Source organism: Mastacembelus armatus, chromosome 8 (genome assembly GCF_900324485.2).
Source record: "Mastacembelus armatus chromosome 8, fMasArm1.2, whole genome shotgun sequence".
Classification (NCBI taxonomy): Eukaryota; Metazoa; Chordata; class Actinopteri; order Synbranchiformes; family Mastacembelidae; genus Mastacembelus; species Mastacembelus armatus.
Window position 1 is genome coordinate 4263255 of NC_046640.1, and position 21023 is coordinate 4284277.

At 40.5% G+C, this 21023-nt stretch overlaps 1 protein-coding gene across 1 annotated transcript; it reads left to right on the top strand.

Moving 5' to 3' along the window:
* Window positions 1–433: 433 nt before the first annotated feature.
* LOC113140778 (uncharacterized) lies at window positions 434–9497 on the top strand. Its single transcript, XM_026324772.1, has 9 exons — window positions 434–811; window positions 1790–1918; window positions 2730–2812; window positions 2906–3065; window positions 3139–3294; window positions 3414–3545; window positions 4450–4673; window positions 5311–9278; window positions 9400–9497. The coding sequence occupies exons 1-9, from the start codon at window positions 605–607 to the stop codon at window positions 9489–9491; spliced, it is 5151 nt and encodes a 1716-aa protein (XP_026180557.1). The 5' UTR covers window positions 434–604; the 3' UTR covers window positions 9492–9497.
* Window positions 9498–21023: the final 11526 nt, after the last annotated feature.

The following is a 21023-nucleotide window of genomic DNA, read 5'->3' on the forward strand; positions in this document are numbered from 1 at the left end:
AGGAAACATGAATTTAATAATGATAAATGATAATTTTTTCTGTATATTTAGGCCACAAATGTCAAAAAATGCCTTAAAATATCTCTGAATAATCCAATACAATTCAACTGTTTGTAAGAAAAGCAAAACTAATAACATTTATGGGTTAAGATTTAAGAGACACAAAAGTTATTTTTTTATTCAATGACTGAATAGATGCTTTTTTGGCCCCCAGGTTACAGAATTCAGTAACCCAGAACATCTGCTGAGCATGTGAAAACCTGACTTTTTTTGGATTTGATGTGTGCTGTGAGCTTTTCACTAAAACACTCTGAGGGCAGGGCTGCCATCGTGCCAAAACCTGTTCCAGATATCACAATTGAAGGTTATTGGAGATTAAACTTAAGTTCTATCAAGTCCTGCCACACCTGTCATAGAAATATTTTTAAGGGCACCTAATGTTTTCAGATCCACAGCTGCTGAAGACTGAGATGTAGACATGCAGCAGTTGAATAAGGCAGACGAACTTCATTTGTATCTCAGTTTTGCACGACATGCAGTAGTGCATATGAAGAGTAAAACTGTGATATACACATAAAATAGTACCACTCTGAGAATCAATAAGATGACACCGTGGCAAGTTCTTCATGCAGGCAGAGCAACACGAGCAGCTCTGGGTTATCGTTTTCATCATGCACCCAGGGTCTCGGTGGATTACAGCACATCTACTGCAGCTCCAAGGACTCAGGACAGCAGCAGGATCTTCTGCTTGTCCAGAGAAAAACTCACTCTTCAGCAGCTGAATAGGAGGCTGGCTTCATACCTGCAGAAGGTAGGAGATTCATATAGCAAAACTAAGACTCCCTGTGGTCAGTTTGAGCAGTCGTGCCTAAAACACAGAAATAACATAACATCTCTGTCAGATGTCTCAAGTTTGCATTAACAGTGATTTATAATTCTAAAATTAAAGTGAGTCGTGATTAGTTAAAGTTCAAAGAACATAAAATTGGTAGATATTTCAATGGAGCTTGAATGAACAGTCAAGTGTTTTGATTCTGTTTCTTACTGGTACCTGGATCTTCTTGTAATTCTTTCATTAATGAAGTGAAATTGATGGGACATTTATTACATGAAGATTCAATATTTCACAAAGAGGTGGACAACATAAGAGTTGCTGATTTTTTAATGTTTTATGTCCTGAATCAAGAACAGTGTCCATCTTTATCCAACTTTTTGGATTTGCATCTGCTTTTTGATCTTTGATGCTGGAGGGGAAATTACATAAAGTCTTCTCCCTCACAGCTACCACTCATGAAAGTAACGTCATGTCACTTGTATTTTGGGGTATTTATCAACCCTGAGGGAACATATATTCTACAATTTAAAACTTTTTAGCTCAGCCTTTTTGTGTCCAATAAATTTCCACCTAAGGCTGTTTATTGTAAAGCCAACATATTACCTGAACATATTATGGACAAGTGTTTAGGATTATTATTTTAGCTTTTCTTAAATTTTTGCTTTTGTTCTTGGGAGTGGCCTATTTTTAAACTATTCAAACCTCTAACAATCCTTGAATTGTATCATCCTTCTTGTCATAAGGGTTTTACAGTTTGACATCTATAGTTTTGTCTTAAGAGCTCACAAGTCAAAATTATCATATTTTCCCTCACTGGAACCCAGATGCCCAAATGTAGAACAACAATAGACAATAACAAGGAAAAAAACAGACAAAAAAGACCTTAAGTCATGTTAACAGACCAGAGGAGTTCAGGCTGTTCTTAAGAAACATTTAATCATCATTTACGATCAGGTTCAATGTCTGGAGGCGGTAAATAAGAGGCTGGAACATCAGATCCAGGAGGAGCTGGCAAGGAAATGCCCCAGAGAGCTAAGAGAGCTGGATAGACATCTGAGGACAATGTCCCTGCTGCAGGATCAGGTCAGTACAGTAACACTGTAGACACATAGAGACTACAGATACAATAAAACAAAGTGAAATACAATACATTAAAACTTAACAAAGAAAAATATACCATACCATTAAAATATTTTTCCTTTTTCTGGGGCCAAATGCAGCCAGAGGAAACTCTGCATGTGAACTCACAGCGTCTCAATGTTATGGTTCTCAGGTTGTGACTCGTCAGGAAGTGGTGCGTCTATTTAAAAGTCCCACACGTTGAGACAAGTCTGGAATATCATTGATTAAAATGTCAGAGATCAACCCTAAAATCCAACATGTCTTGTAAAAATAAGAGACGCTTCATTAATGAACAGATGCTGGTTTAGCTCTGAACAGACGGAATAGTTCTGCCCTGCTTATGTTAGTCTGAACTCTGAGTATGGTATGTGTTTTGGAATTTAGTATATTCTAGTTTCATCTCAATGATGGAGTAGGAAGTTGGTTCCTGTGTGAAGTCAGAAGTCAAAACCAACTAATTCGAAGATGTAAGTCAAGACCAATAAGTCCTAGTTCCAATTCAAAAGTATAAACTTCAATATCAAGTCCCATTAAAGTCAATCAGGTCTCAAGTCAAGTTCCAAATCAAGTCAAACAGATTACAAGTCAGACCGCAAAACAAAACCCATAAAACCCATATTACTCTATTGCCCACATCAAAATAAACTCAAATCAAGCAAACTCACTCAAGTACACACTCCTGCTACACGAGCAGTATGGAATAGTGCTGCTACTAAAAATGCTTCCCTGAACACAACCCTAAAACTCTCTCTCTCTCTCTTACAATTTACAGATCAGTGAATATCTCTCAGCTCAGGCTCAGATGAAGCTGCAGCTCCTCAATGCACAGCTCACCATCTTCAACTTTAACATCAGGTAGTGCGACAAACACACATTTAACACAAAGCACAACACATATGCAGAGCTCATGGAGGCGAGATATCCCATCATCCCCCATCAATTGAACAGGTATGAAAAGGCGCGTGAGTGTCGCCGTCATCTGGAGGAGCAGCTTAGCAACCTAAGGCTACTTGAAAAAGAGCTGAGGGTCCACAAGCTGCCAGAGCTTCAGAGTCAGTTGAACAATCAAACAGAGCAACTGATGGAGCTGCAAAGGCAACACCAGCAGGTACAGCAAAAACATTTGGATTATTCAAATGGAACACCTGAATCTACATCATGTCTCTCGTCTACCTATGCAGGATATGCAGAGTCTCCAGGGCCAGCTATCAGGAGACATTGTTGTAGAGCTGCAGACTGCTAAGCCATCATACCTGATTCAGCAGCTGGGCAACCTGAGAAAGATGAGTGTGATGCTGCTTGACAAGAACCGGAATGAATGTTGTTTTGACACCCAGGTAGAAAAATATCCCCCTGGGGTACTCTTATTTTGAAATAAATACAATGTGTAGAGTGGAAAAATTAATGTGGATTTATATCATGTAAAATAAAATTTCATAAGGTGTGTTGTGTTCAGGTGTCAATGCTTAGGTCTCCAGAGGTGACATTTGAGGCTTCAGCGGGGTCACGTGTCAACCGGGCCGATGTTGAGGAGCTAAGGAAAACTGCAGCCCATCTGGAGGAAGAGCTGAAACAGCTGCAGGCTCTGGTGAGACAAAACTTCTGGGCTGCAATGGAGAAATGACCATATGGGATATTTGCATAATATCCCATATAGAGCCATCAAGTACATTTTTAAGGCTCTCCTGCAGGTCTCCAGCTCATATGACCCTGTAGTAAATGTTGTTTTTGCATTAACAGTAACTTAATCCCAGTCTGATACGTGTATAGGTAAATTGCCAGTAAATAGTAACACTGGATTAATGTCAGTACCTCGTGTGTGTGGAGGTAATGTGAACTGACAGCGGAAAAGAGGACTTTACCACTGGCTTTGTGTATTTGATGGCTGATGGGTTAAGGCATCATGTTGGTAATCCAGTGTGATTATCCCTTGCAGGTTTAAACTCTGCTCACAGTGCCAAATGAATAAGTGGTTGTCACACTAGATTTAGTTTCCTACTAAAGACTAAACAGACCTTTAAATGTGGTAATGCTTGTTTTGTCATTCTTAATTCTACCAGCAGGTGCTGGCAAGGGAGTTGATGTTGTCTTTAAATAGACACATGATATATGACACTTATGTGCCACATAAAAGCATTTTTTAGTCCAGATTTAAACGTTTTACATGAGAATTCAATGGTCTTATGGTAGAGAGAAGGCTGATGATGCCTCTGTTAACCAATATAATCTCTGTTAAAGACATTAGACTTGAAATTCAACAGGGTTTCCCTGCGTCAGTTCAAACCCTGCTCACAGCAATTATCTCCAAAGAGCTGTCCTTTACTGTAACCCCAATTTAAACTCACACAACCATTTTGTTATTTGATTATCAGTTTACTCTATGTCTGTTGGGAATATTTGGTATCCAAATAAGAATTTACAAACCTAGCACACATTTAGTTAGTGTTTTTGAATGATGCTAACATGCAGAATTCATCTTTGTGTATATGAAGAACACCCTGTTGGAGGCTTCTGGACTGGAGCAGAGAGAGGTGTTTTTCCTGCAGCTCGTAGCCCTGCAGCAGAGAGCAGACGGTCTGTTTAGAGACCTGGACTCAGTGCTGCAGACTGCAGCTCAACAGTCTGCGGACTATCAGACCCTGCTAGATGTCAAGAGTCAACTGGATACCGAGATACAAAACTACAGAAGACTGCTGGATCAAATTAAGCTAGAGAGGTATGATCTAATGACAATGATGGTCTAACAGATAAATGCAGTGCAATATATCAGAACCATGCCAGTGGTTTTGCATGTTTAAGCCCACTTTGTAACTTCTTAGTTCATCCCAGGCAGTCTTGATCAGAGTAATGAGAAAAGCCACTTGCTTTCATCTTCACATGGCATTTATCAGTGTGGAAAAAAATAAAAACAAATTACATCTGGTGCTCTTTATAGACTTTTACTCGAGCTGTTGGTCAATGTGATGGATTAATGCTACATAACTGAAATTAGTTTGAAGAATCCACTAATACATTACTAATAGTACATGGGAGTGCATTAGAAAACAACAAAATAGGACTATAAACAAAGGACTGGTATCGTCCTTTAAAATAAACATTCTGGCATACTGTATGTATAAAGTCCTTGGTCATGGCTTTACTTAATTCTCCTTGACGTTAAAGACAACTAAATTACATACGAAATGTAATTTGAGACAGTGCTCAACTGGTTAACGTTCAATTAGTTCCAAAAAACCTGTAATAAAACTTAGATACTTAAATAGTGTTACCAAAGTTACCTATATTTGTTTCATGCCTTCACGTCGTCCCTTAAACTCTAAGATTAACATCACGTTTGTCTGTGCTTCAACCAGCCCTGCTGTCTCCAGAAGACATGTCCCACTGGACAGACGTGTCAATGTTCAAGGAAGATTTCCCAGGATAAGGGCGGCTCAGAGTGTCTTAAGAGACCACATCTACACTGTCCAACAAACACCCGTACCTTTCCTGCGCTCAAATACGGCTACTAGAGTCCGGTCAAACAGGGTCCACACCAAACATCCCAAGAACTCACCAGATAGCACAAATAACACTGCAAATCAGACAGACACATTCCACAAGTCTATAAAAGTTTTTCCTACAGGGACTGGGAGGGAATCCAAAACCATGAACAGCATGATAAAAAACAGGCAGAACAGCCCTATGGAAGATAAAGTTCATGTTGAAGACTGTGATGTACAGAAGCCACTGATTTTTTGTACTCAGATTAGTCAAGACACAGAAACTGTGATTTCAGCTCAATTGAATAGTGATGAGGGCAAAGTCCAGGCCACAAATGAAAATCTTGCACAACTCAAATCTTACAAGTTGGAGACTCCATCCAGAGCACTCACGGATACAGGGCAACTTGCTGTTACAGCATTCAAGCCATCTGGATCTCACCTCTGTTGGTCCAAGGAGGCTCAGGTTGAGGTCTTTGGTGAGATGACCATAATGGATAACAAGCAAATAGATGCACAAGAAGCAGAAGCAGAGGAGACTTCACTTGTCCTAAGATTAGATCAGAGATTATCACCGTCTGATGTGTCCAACAGTGAACAAAACCAACTCACCGAGGATGCAGACAGAAGGTCTGGCATTGCTGCTATTTCATCCAGTAGTCCAGACTGCACTGGTGACCTTGAGAGTAAAAATGCAACTATAGAAGTTTTGAAGAAAGTAGAATTAGAATTGAACAATGGTATTAATGAGACAAAGACGGTAAAGACGGTCCCTACTGAGTTGGTTAATACATGGGGTCAAGAAGCATTGTTGTGGACCACAGAGTCAAAAAGTTCTTCAAGTCTAACAGATTCTGGTGTGGCTTTGAGTTCACCTGACCTGGAGGAACTCCTAAGTCCTACAGTAACTGATGTATTCTTGAGCCCAACAAAAACTGTTGCTAGTTTGAGTCCAGATACATGTCTGAGACCATTTGAGGTAGACGTATTAATAAATACAACAGACCAAGAATTTTGCCCAGTTTATGTAGAAGACCAAGTTACAAGTGCTGATATGTTTCTGCATCCAATTGACTCAGAGACGTATCCTAGCCCAAATCACTCAGCAAAACATTTGAAGCCAGTTGAAACTAAGGGCTTCCAGAGTCCAAATACTGAAGACGAAGATGAGGAAGCATGTATGAGTCTAACTGAGGCAAATGTACAAGTAAGACCAGTTGAGAAATACATTCTTTTAACAAAAGAAGAAAACCAGTCTTTATCCTTTAGTGGAGAAAGAGACTTGCCAGAAGAGGACAGACACAGAGGCGTCACTATTTCAGTTAAAGATGGTGGCAGTTTATGTTTTGGATCTTTTGAAACTAACGAAGGAGGTAGACCTACACAGGATAGTACAAACACAAACCTTAGACCAAGTAATCAAGGGATTGGTTTTCATTTGAGCACCAGTCTTGAAGGCCTGGTGTTTGGAGGTCCTGGCAACTATGGTATTATAGCAGACAAAGAACAGCATGGACACCTTTGGGGGAAAGATGCAATCAAATCCAAAGACAGGTACAAAAATGCAAATAATGCAGACAATAAGGACGGACAGAGTCCAGGTGGTACTGCAGAAGGCAAACATGGCTCAGAAGAGCAGAAAGAGATTTCAGTTATGAGTAGTGGAGTAGATAGTAATTTAGGAGATGTTGCTGCTTGCAACAGCAGTATGGCTAACGATCATGCAGTTAGTTTTAGTGGCACAGCTGAAGGTACTGTCATTAGTAACGCAAAACCTGTTGCCTTAGCAGGGGTATGTGGAAGATTCAGCGGTGGCAGTGGAGAGTGGATGGTTCATGGTGGCAGTTTGGGACATACAGGTAGGAGCTTACCCAGAACTGAGAGTGAAGAAAGTCAGTCGGTGGCCCCTGTCCTACTAGAAACAGAGAATTTCAGTAAAAGAAAACGTGGTGAGTGGATGGTTTATGGAAACAGTCATGGATATAAGAGAGATTTGAATCCTGGCACTAACTTTTCCACTGAAGGGAATGAAAAAACATTAGTGACCACTCTCCCTACAACAAGCCCTCCAGAAAAAGGAAGATTTGGTAGAAGAGGAAGTGATGAGTGGATGGTTTATGGAGGCGTTCTTGGACATAAAAGCAGCCTGGATGCTAGAACTAATTTATCCAATGATGGGAATGAAAGAAACCCATTACTGGCCACACTCCCTGCAACAAGCCCACCAGTAACTAGGAGGTTTGGTAGAAGTGGAAGTGGTGAGTGGCTGGTTTATGGAGGCAGCCTTGAAGATACAGACAGGCTGGATCCTGGCACTAGCTTATCCAGTGAAGGGAATGAAAAAAGTCCATCTCCAGTCACACTCCCTGGAACAAGCCCACCTGAAACAGGGAGATTCAGAAGCAGAGGTAATGGAGAGTGGATGATATTTGGAGGCAGGTTTGGTCATAAGGGCAGTCTAGATGGCAGTGCTAGCTTACCCAGTGAAGTGAGCGAAGAAAGCGTATCAGTGGCCACAAAGCCTGTCACAAGCCCACCAGAAACAGGGAGATTTGGCAGTAGTGGGAATGGAAAGTGGCTGGTTTATGGAGGGAGTCTTGGACATAGGGGCAGCATGGACAAAGGTGTTAGCTTACTCAGCACAGGAAGTGAAGATAGTTTCCCAGTGGCCACACTCTCTGCAACAACTCAACCAGAGACAGGGAGGTTTGACAGCAGAGGAAGTGGTGAATGTATGGTTCATAGTGGTAGCCCTAAAACTACCAGTCTCCAGGCTGCCAGTGGTGGTTTACTCAAAGCAGAGAGTGACAAATGCCTGTCAGTGCTTACTCAACTGGCTACAAGTCTGCCAGAAACAAGGAGGTATGGTAGTGAAATTAGTGGTGAGCGGATGGTTTATGGTACCAGTCCTGAACATACTAGCAATGTGGCTGGCACTGATAATTTACCCAACATGGAGAGTGAAGCATGGCTGGCAACAGCCAAAAACCTGGCAAAAAGCCCACCAGGACCGGGAAGGTTTGGTAGCAGAGGGAGTGGGGAGTGGATATTTTATGGTGGGAATATTGGACTGATGAGCAGCCCGGCTGGCACCAATAGCTTCGGTGATGCAGGAAGTGAAGAAAGCCCATCAGTAGACAGGAAACCTGCAACAAGCCCAACACGTGTGCCAAGAGCAGGAAGGTTTGGCAGTGGAGGGAGTGGGGAGTGGAGAGTTTTTGGTGGAAGCACTGGACGTTTGAGTAGTCCTGCTAGCACAGACACAGTTAGTGTCAGCACCAATGAGGGCCAAATAATTAGTCCGCCTAACAGCTACACTCATAGAGGACCAAGGCTCAGCAAAGGTGGTAGTGGTGGCAGGCTTAGCTCAGGTAGTGTTGTTAGGCGTAGTAGCAGTGTAGGTAGTGGTGGTAGCTTAAGTAGTTCAGGTAGTGGTGGCGATCTCACCAATTCACCTGGCAGCCATAGGATTAGCCGCTCTGGGAAATATACTAGCACAGGCAGTGGTGAATGGAAACCTATTTACAGCTCAGCTAGTGGGCGTAGGAGCAGTGTGGGGAGTCCAGGGCGATCAGGAGGAGGGAGGACAACCAGCAGCCAAAGAACCCCAAGTCCTGGAGGGAAAACAAGTGTTAGCGGGGGTAGCTTAGGATCGAGACGGACTAATAGCACGGGGGGGAGGGTCATTTGCAGCAGTGATTGGCCAATCAGGAACACTGGCAGCAGAGTTGGAGGCAGCAAGGAGAGAATCAGTGTTTGTAAGATGGCAGCACTGTCAATCTCAGCGGCGGTGAGGGAGAGAAGTCAGGAGAGACAAAGACAAGCTCAACAACGGACTGCCGGTGAGAACAGGTGGTTTATATTGTTAACAACAACAGCAACATGTTTGAAAACAAATACATCATTAAGTACTTACATGCTGTTTGGGTTTGGGATTAATCAGCTCTCTCTCCTCCCGTTCAGATACATCTCCACTTGTCCGGCGCTGGTTGAGCACAGGTGTCGCGATCACAAGTGTGGATCCTGATGGCCTTGATGACATTATGGATCTCTGATTAGCTAAATGAAGCAGAACAGTCATGCTTTAAGGCAGCCACATGTACATTCAGTTTACAGTTAACATTTCTCCTAAAGCACCTGCAGAGGTAACAACACAACACAGTGACATCCAACCAATGTGTCTTCGTCTGAGTGAAGAGATAAAAAAAATCCCCACAATGTACTCAGTCAGTTTTGAAAAAAGTCCTTCATTCAAATTGCAGTAAAATGTATGAGTATGACTAGAATCTATGTTTTATCAGCAAAAATATTAAGTAGCAAAATTAAAATGATGTGAAATGCAGAATTATTCCATGTGAATATTATATTTTTTAGATTGTTTCTAGATTAATGTTTAAGTACCAAGATATTCATGGCCAAGTTTTATTTGTTTATATTTCTATTTTTTTTAAACTATAATATTTAAAACTAATACGAAAGCGAATTTATCAGTTCAAGGTTTTAGTCCAGTGTTTCTCATTCTAGAGGAGCCCTCTCTGAGGAGTTACAAGATTAAACACAAGCAGTTTGTATTAATTATTCTAATGTTTATTAAACTGTGGAGTTTTGTGTTGTGAAATAATGGGTAGAAATATCAAGAAAAAAAATGGGAAGCACTAGTTTAATGGTCAACCATGCATCGTGTTTATAAGCTTTGGTTGAAGGTGCAGTGTGGATCTATCAGCATAAATAGAATTTAGTTTTATAACCATGTTTTCTTTAGTGTTTAATCACATAAGGTGAAGCTGTGTTTTCTTTAGCTTAGAATGAGCCTTTAAATCTACATAGGGAGTGGGTTCCCCTTCGCAGCGGCTGTAATGTTGTGCCACCATGTTTCTGCAGTAGCCCAGCTAGGTAATGACAGCAGCACAGGAAAAGTAACAGCAATATTTACTATTTTGCATGAAAGCTATCGCTTATAGTTTTACATAAAAAAATAAGTTATCTAAATTTAATTTCTATATAAAAATAACTACATCACTTGCTATATTGATACTTAGTGCAGTCGAAGACAATGACACTGTACAATCTGTCTATTCACATGGTTGCAATCTACAATCTCACCACTAGATACTACTAAATTGTACTTTTATAATTTGCTTTCATTAAAAATACAGTTTCCAATTTATGTGATTGTTTGAACATAGAAAATCTATAATACAGCCATTCAGGTGAAAAAATTCACAAATTGATTTATTGGTTGTTTTAATGACTTTGAATTAAAACATTTTTACTTTTTGTTCTTCGCATTTTTCTCTTCATTTTCTGAGCTGCTGTCAGAAAATAAGAACATTTAAAATTATGTGTTCACAGTATATTCACTTACACATTACTTTACATGTCCACATTAGTTCTTTACACATATTAACTTAAGTTTCATTTCTTTGGTTAGAAAATTCCCAACGGGAAACAATTGATCTGATCACGTATGTTTCTAACTTCGTGATGGTTGACATTTCTGTTTATATCTCATCAGTTTTCTGTCTGTCTTAAATATAAAAACTATTAAATATTCCCCTATTTTATATAACAAACTGTGTGTATATAAAAGGCAGGAAACACTGTAGTGTCATTAACTTGGACCAGATTGTGATAAGAACAACATCTTCAAGCAGCAAGAAAATCCCTTCAGTCTCTAAATACCATGCTATGTAATTAACGTGTATTTACTAACAGCACTCCCAATTCTAACAATAGCAATGAAGCTCCCTCTTGTTGCAGTATTACATATATGACCTCAATAAAACCGGTAATGTATGTTACAGTTTTCTAAAAGAAACGTAGCATTTATAGAATAATTGTCTCTGCACTCACTAACCCTTCCTAATGATGAAACATTAAGATTCTGAAAATGTGTCAGCTCCAGATTTACGTAGGGGTCATTTTGAGCCTATTAACTAAAAACGCAAAATGTTATCATCTCTCAGTTGTGCAGCAGGTTTCAGCAGAATCAAAAATATACTTAACTAAAGCCACAGCAGACACATTTAATGTTGTGGTCATGGAAGGAGAGCTGCTTTTTGTGGCCATGAGTTTAGTTACTCCAAGCAGTGTTGATGATGCCACTGTTGGTGATCATTCCCACGATTAATTCAAAAAAGACCATTTTTAATAGACAAGTATTAGCCTGTAGGCCAAGCTTCAGACAGAAATCTACAGTAGATATGAAAAAGGTCGTGTTCAATGTGGTGTCAGCCAGTAGGTGTCAGTAACCAAGTAATGTACCAGAGTTCAGAAGCCATTGTGGTTTTGTTCACAGCATGGAACAGGTGGTCAAAGGGTCACTTAAATGTGTTGGGCTAAAGAATGCATGGTTTTAGTGTTTTAGAGGCCTGTAAATAATTTGTTTAGTGAGGACACCTGAACAAACATGTGGGGTCTTTTCCAATATGAGTCCGCCCCTTTTTTGTCAAGCTATATAAACCTGATTTCTGCAGAGAAAAGAAAATTCTGTAAGACTTCTCTCTGTGCGCACGTAATTAAACCTGAGATAATTTATCACACTTGCTTGTGTTTGTTCTTGACAATTAGCAACTCTCAAACCTTAAAGAAATTTCCACGACACCATGTCCTCAATCTGCTTTGAATTTTAACTTGAGCTGCTCTGCTCCAGAGTCAATGTGGGGCATTTTTCCCACCCACATAGTTAATAAATGCAACCACAATGACCTCTTTTTATGAACTCCATTAAATATGTAACAAAGGATCAGTCAGTCTCTGATAAATGATTCATGACACTGCATTGCATCCTGTCCATGCAACAAGTATGTTTTTCAAAGGAACAAGCTGTGTTTTGGGACATTAATGTGCTTTAAAAAGTATGCAGACGATCAAAAACTGCCTCTAAATGTGACAGTGTGTGATTGTCACACCATGTTCATTTGTAAGATGACACACTCCAACCTACTGCATTTACAATAAAACGCCTGCAAAACTAATGACATTGCCATTAACCTCAGCGGTACTTTACTGCTAGTTACTGTAACTAATGTACACAGCTGAAGCCCAAACTCAGCATCTGCTCGCCTATAAACGTAAAAATGTGCTATTTGTGAAACATTTACATTACACGTCAGGACTGCACAGGAGAAGGTGCAGCCACAGTGTGGTGTATTTCCATGCATACAAGTATCTTGTTCATAGTAAGGTTTTTGGAGTGTGCTGTTTTGCAGCTAAACATCATATCCCTGTTCTGAGAAACCCACATATGCTAGTTGAAATTGGGTACCATGACATGTAGAGCGAACATATGCTTGTCTGCTATGCTCGTACTGTAGGTGCATTGTCATTTGAAGTGACACAGTAATCAGTCATTACAACAATTTATACAATGATAACTTATGTCATGATCAACATGTTGAAATCACTGGGAAGCCTGATTGGCACATGTCTCAGACTGTTTGTCAGAACTGAAGTGTCCAAAATCAAACCAGACACAAAAACACACACACACACACACACATCAACATCAAATACAGCCTCCAAAATGATAATGTAGCTGAATCTCTCACCTGTAAAATAGTTTAAAAAAAAGAAGATTATCACCTTCATGATGGCAGGGTTTACCACAGGTACTACAGTTTATTACTGAGTTTAGACAGTTGGACACTGAATGTCAGCATAGAAAGTTGTTGGTCTTGTTGCCGTAAACGTCTCTGTGTTTGACAGCTCTCACAAAGTGAGATATTACGCTTAGCTGCTGTGACGTCAACTAAATTGCAGCTTACTGTCATTTAGCTGAGTCACTGCAGCAGTGATTAAAATGACAGTGGTGTGGGTTCATTGACAGATGTTTGGCAGCTGAGCAAAGAACCTCAGAGAAAAACTCTATAATGAAACTGGTTTTATAAGTAATTAAGGATACTACTGCTTCTTTCCCTCTGCCAACACTTAAACTTTGCAGTTTAATTTAATTTCATCTAATAAGCAACCACCCATATGCACTAAACTAAAACCGCTTGAAAGAATATCATTAAAAACTATATATATAACTGTTCATAAATATAGCAAGTCATATGCTTGCATATCTAAAAACACCTCAAAACCCACATTCAGTATGGTGCTAAGAGCTGAGGAGGAAAGTAGACCAGCAACACCCTAAAGGCAGGTGTTAGAATTCACCTGGTCAGATGCAAAGACGGTTCAATAAACTTCTGATTATTAAGTTGATTTAACAGCAGTTGAATCACACTGTCAAGTGTTACAGACAGATTTGGGGAGAGAATTTCTCTCTGGTTCTCCCATCCTTTAAACGCTGGCAACAACTCCTTTGGGAACATTTAATGGCTGAATGTATCAGGTACAGTGCAATACACATGACAAAACAAACAAAAATGGGGTTAGATAATATATAAATAATAGATGGGGTGTATGTTTCTGTCATGCATCAAATACTTTACACTTAGAGGATTTGTGCGCTATGTGTGTGTTCAACATGTACAGACCTGACTATGTATTTGCTGGTATTTCCCAGAGGCTTGTTAAAACAGAGCCTTTAATACATGTGTTCTGGAGAAAAATACAATAATATTGCCCTTGTTACACGCACACACACGCACGCACGCGCGCACACACACACACACACACACACGCACGCACGCACGCACGCACGCACACACACACACACACACACAAATGTTTTTGATGAAATAACAGCTCTCATACCTGCTTTTAATCCCTGCATTGACATGTTTTGATTCCAGTTAGTCGGGGTGTTCATTTTAAAACCTTTTCGCACACACCTGTCCCAGTCTCTCACTGCCTTGGCAAGCTGCGACACACTAACGCTACCTGGACCCGAATCAATGACAAAATGATCCACTTTATTTTTTACATTTGGCATTTATCCAAATCTGAGTAGAGAAGCGTTTTCAGGGCAAGTAAAAATAATGAAGGCTTAATGTGTCCTGTTTCACCAGAAATCAGACATGATATGTGCAAAAACAGTTACTGTAAATCCCCTTAAGCTAAGTTTTTGTCAAGCAGTGAGCTTATAATTATTGAAACTATTAAAATCCTGCCAGACTTTCTTCTAAAGAAAATGACACCAAGATCAAAACCTTTTTATTCAGGGTTAGTGAGCAACATCATGGCCAAGCAGCTGGTTTCATACATTCATTAATATTTGGTAAAATACCAAATGCAAGGTGGAGGCAATATGCTAATTTAACTTTGTATCAGAAGCCCGTATTTGAGCTAACATTCAGATATCTCCAGATCCAAGCAGTGTATATGAGGAATTGACAGAATAGTTTGGGAAGTGATGTATTTGATGCCACACTGCAGGATAAACTGTCTATGGTAACATACAGCATTGTGCCTCCTAGAAATTCATTTTATATGGAACTAATTTGCAGGAATTATGTTTGGAAGGGATCACATGTCGTGGAAATTTCTTTTAGGATGAGAGAGTTTCTAATTCTCAAGAACAAACTCAAGTATGATGAATCATCTCAGTTTAATTCATGCAGCATGGAGAGAAGGCATCTACAGCGCTCTCTGTCTTCTCCTCTAAATTTCAGGACTATATAGCTGAGGAAAGGGGTGGACTATAATATATAATAATAATCAAAAGTCTTTGCAGACATATTGTCTGTCAAGGTGTAATTTCCCTCACACATCCCTCCTTTAATCATTCTATGATAACCATAGTTTAAAAAAAAACAAAAGGAAAAAATGGTCAGGATTTCTTCAGGCAGAGCAAAATTCAGGATGTTTTCTCAGGAATGTTAATTCATAAAGATTTTTGTAACATTTTGTCATTATTTTTCCAGGAATAATGCTCAGGGCTAGACACTGATGTCTTCTTCATGAAAAGGAACTTCCCAATCAGAGGTGTAAAGAGATACAGGGGAGGCATTGTCATCAAGTAATGTTTGTATCATGCCAAATCACAATGCAATCATCTCAAGGCACTTTACAAGAACCAAACAAGTAACCCAATAAATCCCTTATGAGCAGCACTTGGCAACAGTGGAGAGGAAAACTCCCTTTACTGGTTGGGGTGAGTGGATAGAGGAGAGAGAAAAGAAGAACAACAATAAACAACAAATAGACACTGCAGGTTGGTGGGACCAGTAACTGCACATCAGCAATATACAGCTCCAGGACCAGGGACACCTGCAGAAGGTACAGAGAGAGAGAGAGGACAGGGAGAGAGGGAGAGAGCACAAACTAGGGGAGAGAGAGAGCACAAACTGTGTGAAGAAACAAGAAAAGCTTTTCATTTTCCAAACACAGCATCAAACCAGCCTCAAGTACTGGTGTCAATATATCGGAACATCTTCTCAGCTCCTGTTGAGCAAATGTCCAGGTTCAGTCTTTCCTTCTTAGGTGCTGATGTGACCCAGATATGTCACCTTTTGTTGTACAAACTGCAGTTTGGAAAGACTGACTTTATGGCCATTTTCTGCAAGATGTTTTAGCAGGTGCACTGTATCTATTTTTTTGCATGCTTCTTCAGATGGACTACAAATCAGCAAATCATCTACATACTGTAGTAATGCTGAACCAGCAGGTAAATAAAAGCCTTGAAGGTTTCTGCTGAGAGTCTGATGAAAGTAACTCAGACTTTCAGAGTAACCTTGAGGACATCTGGTCCAGGTGTAGATCTTTCCTTCAAATGAAAAGGCAAACCAGTACTGACTGTCCTGGTGTACGGGGACAGAAAAGAGAGCATTGGCCAAATCTACTACTGAAAGATGAGTTGAATTTGGTGGTACCAGAGACAAGATGGTTTGAGGATTATTTACTTCTGGCACTCGGGGGTGGATGGCTGCATTCACCGCCTGTAAATCTTGCACAAAGTGCCAGTTGGTTGGCCTTGGTCTCTTATTTTTTTAACTGGAAAAATGGGAGTGCACACTGGAGAATCCTCACATGGAATTATTATGCCAGCAATTGAACACAAGCTTCATACCATTCCACTTCCTTATTTTCTACATACCACAATCTTTCATATTCAACATACTGCTGTCCTTCATATTTCAACTTACTTTGTTCTTCATATGTCTTTCCAGCTAGGAACACCTTGTGTTTCTTTTTTTTTTCTTTTTTTATCTCTTTTGGACAAACACCTGTGTTGCTCTGATAATTAAAGCATCAGAAAGTCTAAAAAATGCTCTTTCTAAATGTATCAGTAAGATGTTCAGTGAAAAGACAGTTGTTTTTTTTCCCACCAACGTATCTGATCTTGCAGGACAATAACAGTTGTCCACTATCATCAAAATGTTTTATGGTTCTGGTTATGCACTTGTACCACTAGGTAAACTTGCTTTCTGGTTTATTGCAGAAAAAGTCAGAAAAATATATTTATTCTTTTTAGCTAAAGCTATTTTTAAATGTTTTCCACTGAATTTAAAAAACATTCAAGGCTATATTTTAACAGCACAGGTGCAGTGACAAACAGACATTGGTGCACAGACTGTTTGGGCACCCTAGTTGCTTTTTTGGTTCATGTAAGTGCAGCAGTGCCATGTGCCAAAGGGCTGTGTGAAATTGAATGTAGATCAAAAGGTGTGGTGATTATTAATTGTTAAATACACTCTCACCCATCGCAAGTCAATCACAGTCAAACAAATGGAAAAATAAATGTTTGACTCCAACTGCCACAAACGTCTATACAGAGTTCGAGATTACATTCTTTTATTTTTTCAATATATATGTGAATGGACAAATATGTCTGTTCGCCTTTGTTTTTGATGACAGATTTGATCCACCTGGGCATGAATGATCCCAGCCGGTACAGGTTTTTTATTCATAGTGACTTCTATAAAGGTCATCTCCCTACACCTTCTGCACTCATGCAGCCCTATCACACTCTTTTCAAGTTGGCACTGTGCAACCTCTATGGGAGTCCTGGCCACACCAACTCTGCTGAATACCATCTGATCCCATTTCTTTTGGTTTCATCTGTCTACAAGCTGTGCTGCTAATAATCATCAGGCTTCTCTTCATGTACTTATCCTGCCATAGGTGCAGGGAGATGAGAAATAAACATGCTGCCGCTTCAGAAACACATTCAAATAAACAAAACAGGCGCAATTCAAAAAATAATGTCACCAACTTGCAGGTGCAGGGGGAGCAACCAAATACTTTCTGTATTTTCTGTATTACCTATGGTAGGATAAGTACATGAAGAGAAGCTACAAGAGCTGCAAATACATACAACACAGTCAGGTACAGGGTGGCACGCACAGTGGGGTGGTTGTTAGCAGTGTTGCCTCTCAGCAATAAAGTTTGGGTTGAAATACTTTTCAAGTGGGAGCCTTTTTCTTTGTTTTTCTCAGGTCTGTGTGGGTTTTTTTCCAGGTACTCCAGCTTCCTCCCACAGTCCAAACACATGCAGTTTGGGGTTAAGCTCTACTCTATTTTCCAGGGTGTACCCCTACCTTATACCCAGTGTCAGCTGGGATTGGCTCCAGCCCCCATGCATCCCAAAAAACACAGTAAAACACATAATCCATATGCCACAAGGTTAAATCCTGTTGTGAGCTGATGGAGCCAATCAAAACTTTAGTCTTAAATAAGACAAACATGGAGAGGAGACGTGTTCAAAGTCTTTCAAGAGGAAGGGGATCCAATCATTCATATGTACAGTTATGGTTAGTCATTTGGTGGTTTTTTTCAGGCCACCATGTCACTGCAGAGAGTTCATATGTTGTCATAGGTAATCTGTTTTGACAACAGAATGTACACTTTGACACTAGTGCATATCATCATTTCTCTAGGATTTACTATAGCCAAAATATTCCATACGTTAATGGGAACTGTCTGAATTTTTAATAGAAATGCCATTTCAGGGAACAATCCAATCCTCATTTGAGGCCAAAGAAAAGCACCTACAGATAAGAATCACCATGACATTTCCTTTTATGGGAAAAATGTGCAGCAGGAGGTCTGAAACAGAGGAGTGGACAAGTTGGAGCAAAGGTTTCAGCTACCAGGTTTATCTGCAGATTGTCAATAAACTGTCAACTGTGGGAGAAGCACAGCACAGAAACTGAAATAACTGCATTTAATGAGTAAAAGCTGATGACCAAGTTAAACTGTACAAATAAAGACATGCATGTAGACCAGTGTTCTCCATGATTTCATAGTTCGTTTTATTTTTACTGTTTTCAGATGAACATCTTTTTGTTTTAAATTCTAAATCAAATGATAAAAAATGTTTGTGTCCTGCAGTTTTGTATCTGCAGAGCTGTATAAAAGTGGCATTTTTTTAAAGAAAAGGTTGAATCAAAAGAAACTTTGTCTAAAAGATGTAATCTTGGTAATCTCAGACATGCTACAGCAGATCAGGGGATTCCGTGAGAAGTGTTAGTGGTTGGTTTGACAACAATGACAGCCGAGTGAGTGATTGATGGTTGGATAAAGGCAGAAAGAAAATGAGAGAAGAGAAAGATTTACAAGAAGTAAAAGCCTAGAGGTGACTGATGGAAACTTTCAAAGAATTCAGGCTCTGTCACACCCTGAGGAGGATTTGGGTGATGGGGGGGGGGGTGAGCAGAATCTCCTGTCTATTATCAGACTTATGATCTCTCTGATGAATGTAATGTAGACTGAGAATCTTTCAAAGTTTCAATCTTTTTTTTAAACAAGAATGCATTAAATGAAGGCAGGCAGGAGGCTTTATTGTCATATTTCTGGTACCTGTTTGTAAGTGGTGGCTTGTCCTCTTAACACAAGAGGTCAGGTACAGACCACACCCAGGTCTCTGTGCATTCCTGTGTTGCTCATGAAGTGTACATACACACCAGACTGCAGATGGAAAGTTTGCGAGTGTCTGCGACACAAATCATGCCCAACAACAAAGAGAAGTAAAAGTATGATCTAACAATGTGATAACCAAATCCTGTGTTCATCATTTCAGCACATGCAAGCAAAGCCTATAGAGAGCACACAATGTACAGTACATAAACGTTTTTTTTAGCAGGGAAATTCTGCACATGCTGCTTGCAGAACAATAGGACCGTACTGCAGGTTTCAGTCTACTTCCAATTGCACCACTAACATGCAAAAATGCTTTTGTGGATGGCTTCTATAAACTCCACACAGAAAGACTTTCTTGCTGTGAGCTGACAGTATTCATCTCTGTTCCATTGTTTTCCTCAACATAATCATAAAAATGATGGGTAGCATTTCCTTCACAAGTGTGAACTATTTGCTTATTTACCCAGAGTGGTTAACTGAAGGCAGGACAGTCCTGATCCTGAAGGACCCCCATAAGGGAGCAGTCCCATCCAACTACCGCCCGATAACCTGCCTCTGCACAACATGGAAGCTCCTGTCAGGTATCATAGCGTCTGAGATGAGTGGCTCAATACATGAGCGGGGCCAGAAAGGAATGGGTAAGGACACCAGGGGAGCAAAACATCATCAACTACTGGTAGATAAAGCAGTCACTTGAGACTGTAAGACCAGACAGACCAAGATGGCCCCGAGGAAGATAGAATACTTAGTGAATATCTCAGGCAACAGAAGCCCAATGCAAAGGAAGAGGAGCAAGAACCATCATGGCAGGACAGACCCCTGCACGGTAGGTACCACAAACAGATACAAGAAGTGGCTGATATCGAAAAGTCCTACCAGTGGCTGGAAAAAGCTGGGGTGAAAGACAGCACAGGGACAGGCCCTGAGCAGAAGATCGATAGAGGCCGGGGTCTACAACACCAGGCAGGACCCCAGGTGCAGGCTGTGCAAAGATGCCCCTGAGACAATCCAGCACATAACAGCAGGTTGTAAGATGCTAGCAGGCAGAGCGTACATGGAACGCCATAACCAAGTGGCCGGCATAGTGTACAGGAACATCTGTGCCGAGTATGGGCTGGAGGTCCCAAGGTCAAAATGGGACACACCTCCAAAGGTGAGGGAGAATGACCGAGCTAAGATCCTGTGGGACTTCCAGATACAGACCGACAAACAGGTGATGCCTAACCAACCAGACATAGTCGTGGTGGACAAACAACAGAAGAAAGCCGTAGTGGTAGATGTAGCGATCCCAAGTGACAGCAACATCAGAAAGAAGGAACATGAGAAGCTGGAGAAATACCAAGGGCTCAAAGAAGAGCTAGAAAAGATGTGGAAGGTGAAGGCAACAGTGGTCCCCGTGGTAATCGGCACCCTCGGGGCTGTGACCCCAAAACTGGGAGAGTGGCTCCAACAGATCCCAGGAACAACATCAGAGATCTCAGTCCAGAAGAGCGCAGTGCTAGGAACAGCTAAGATACTGCGAAGAACCCTCAAACTTCCAGGCCTCTGGTAGAGGACCCGAGATTGAGGAAGACACACACACACACCACCCATAGGGGTTTTTTTTTTTTTTTTTTTATATATATGCCTGTCCAACAGCCACTTCACTGTATATTTTTTTCACGTTCTGTCTCAGCTGGCAAGCACAGGTTCTCACACTTTCACTTTTTCCTGTCAGATAACGAAGTCAGTCATTCAATCTTCTTTCCACAGGGAGACTAAACTGTCACAGGGAGACTAAACTTAGTGTTTAAGTATACAAGTATCTGAAGCTGTACTTGTAGCTTTTTTTAAAAATG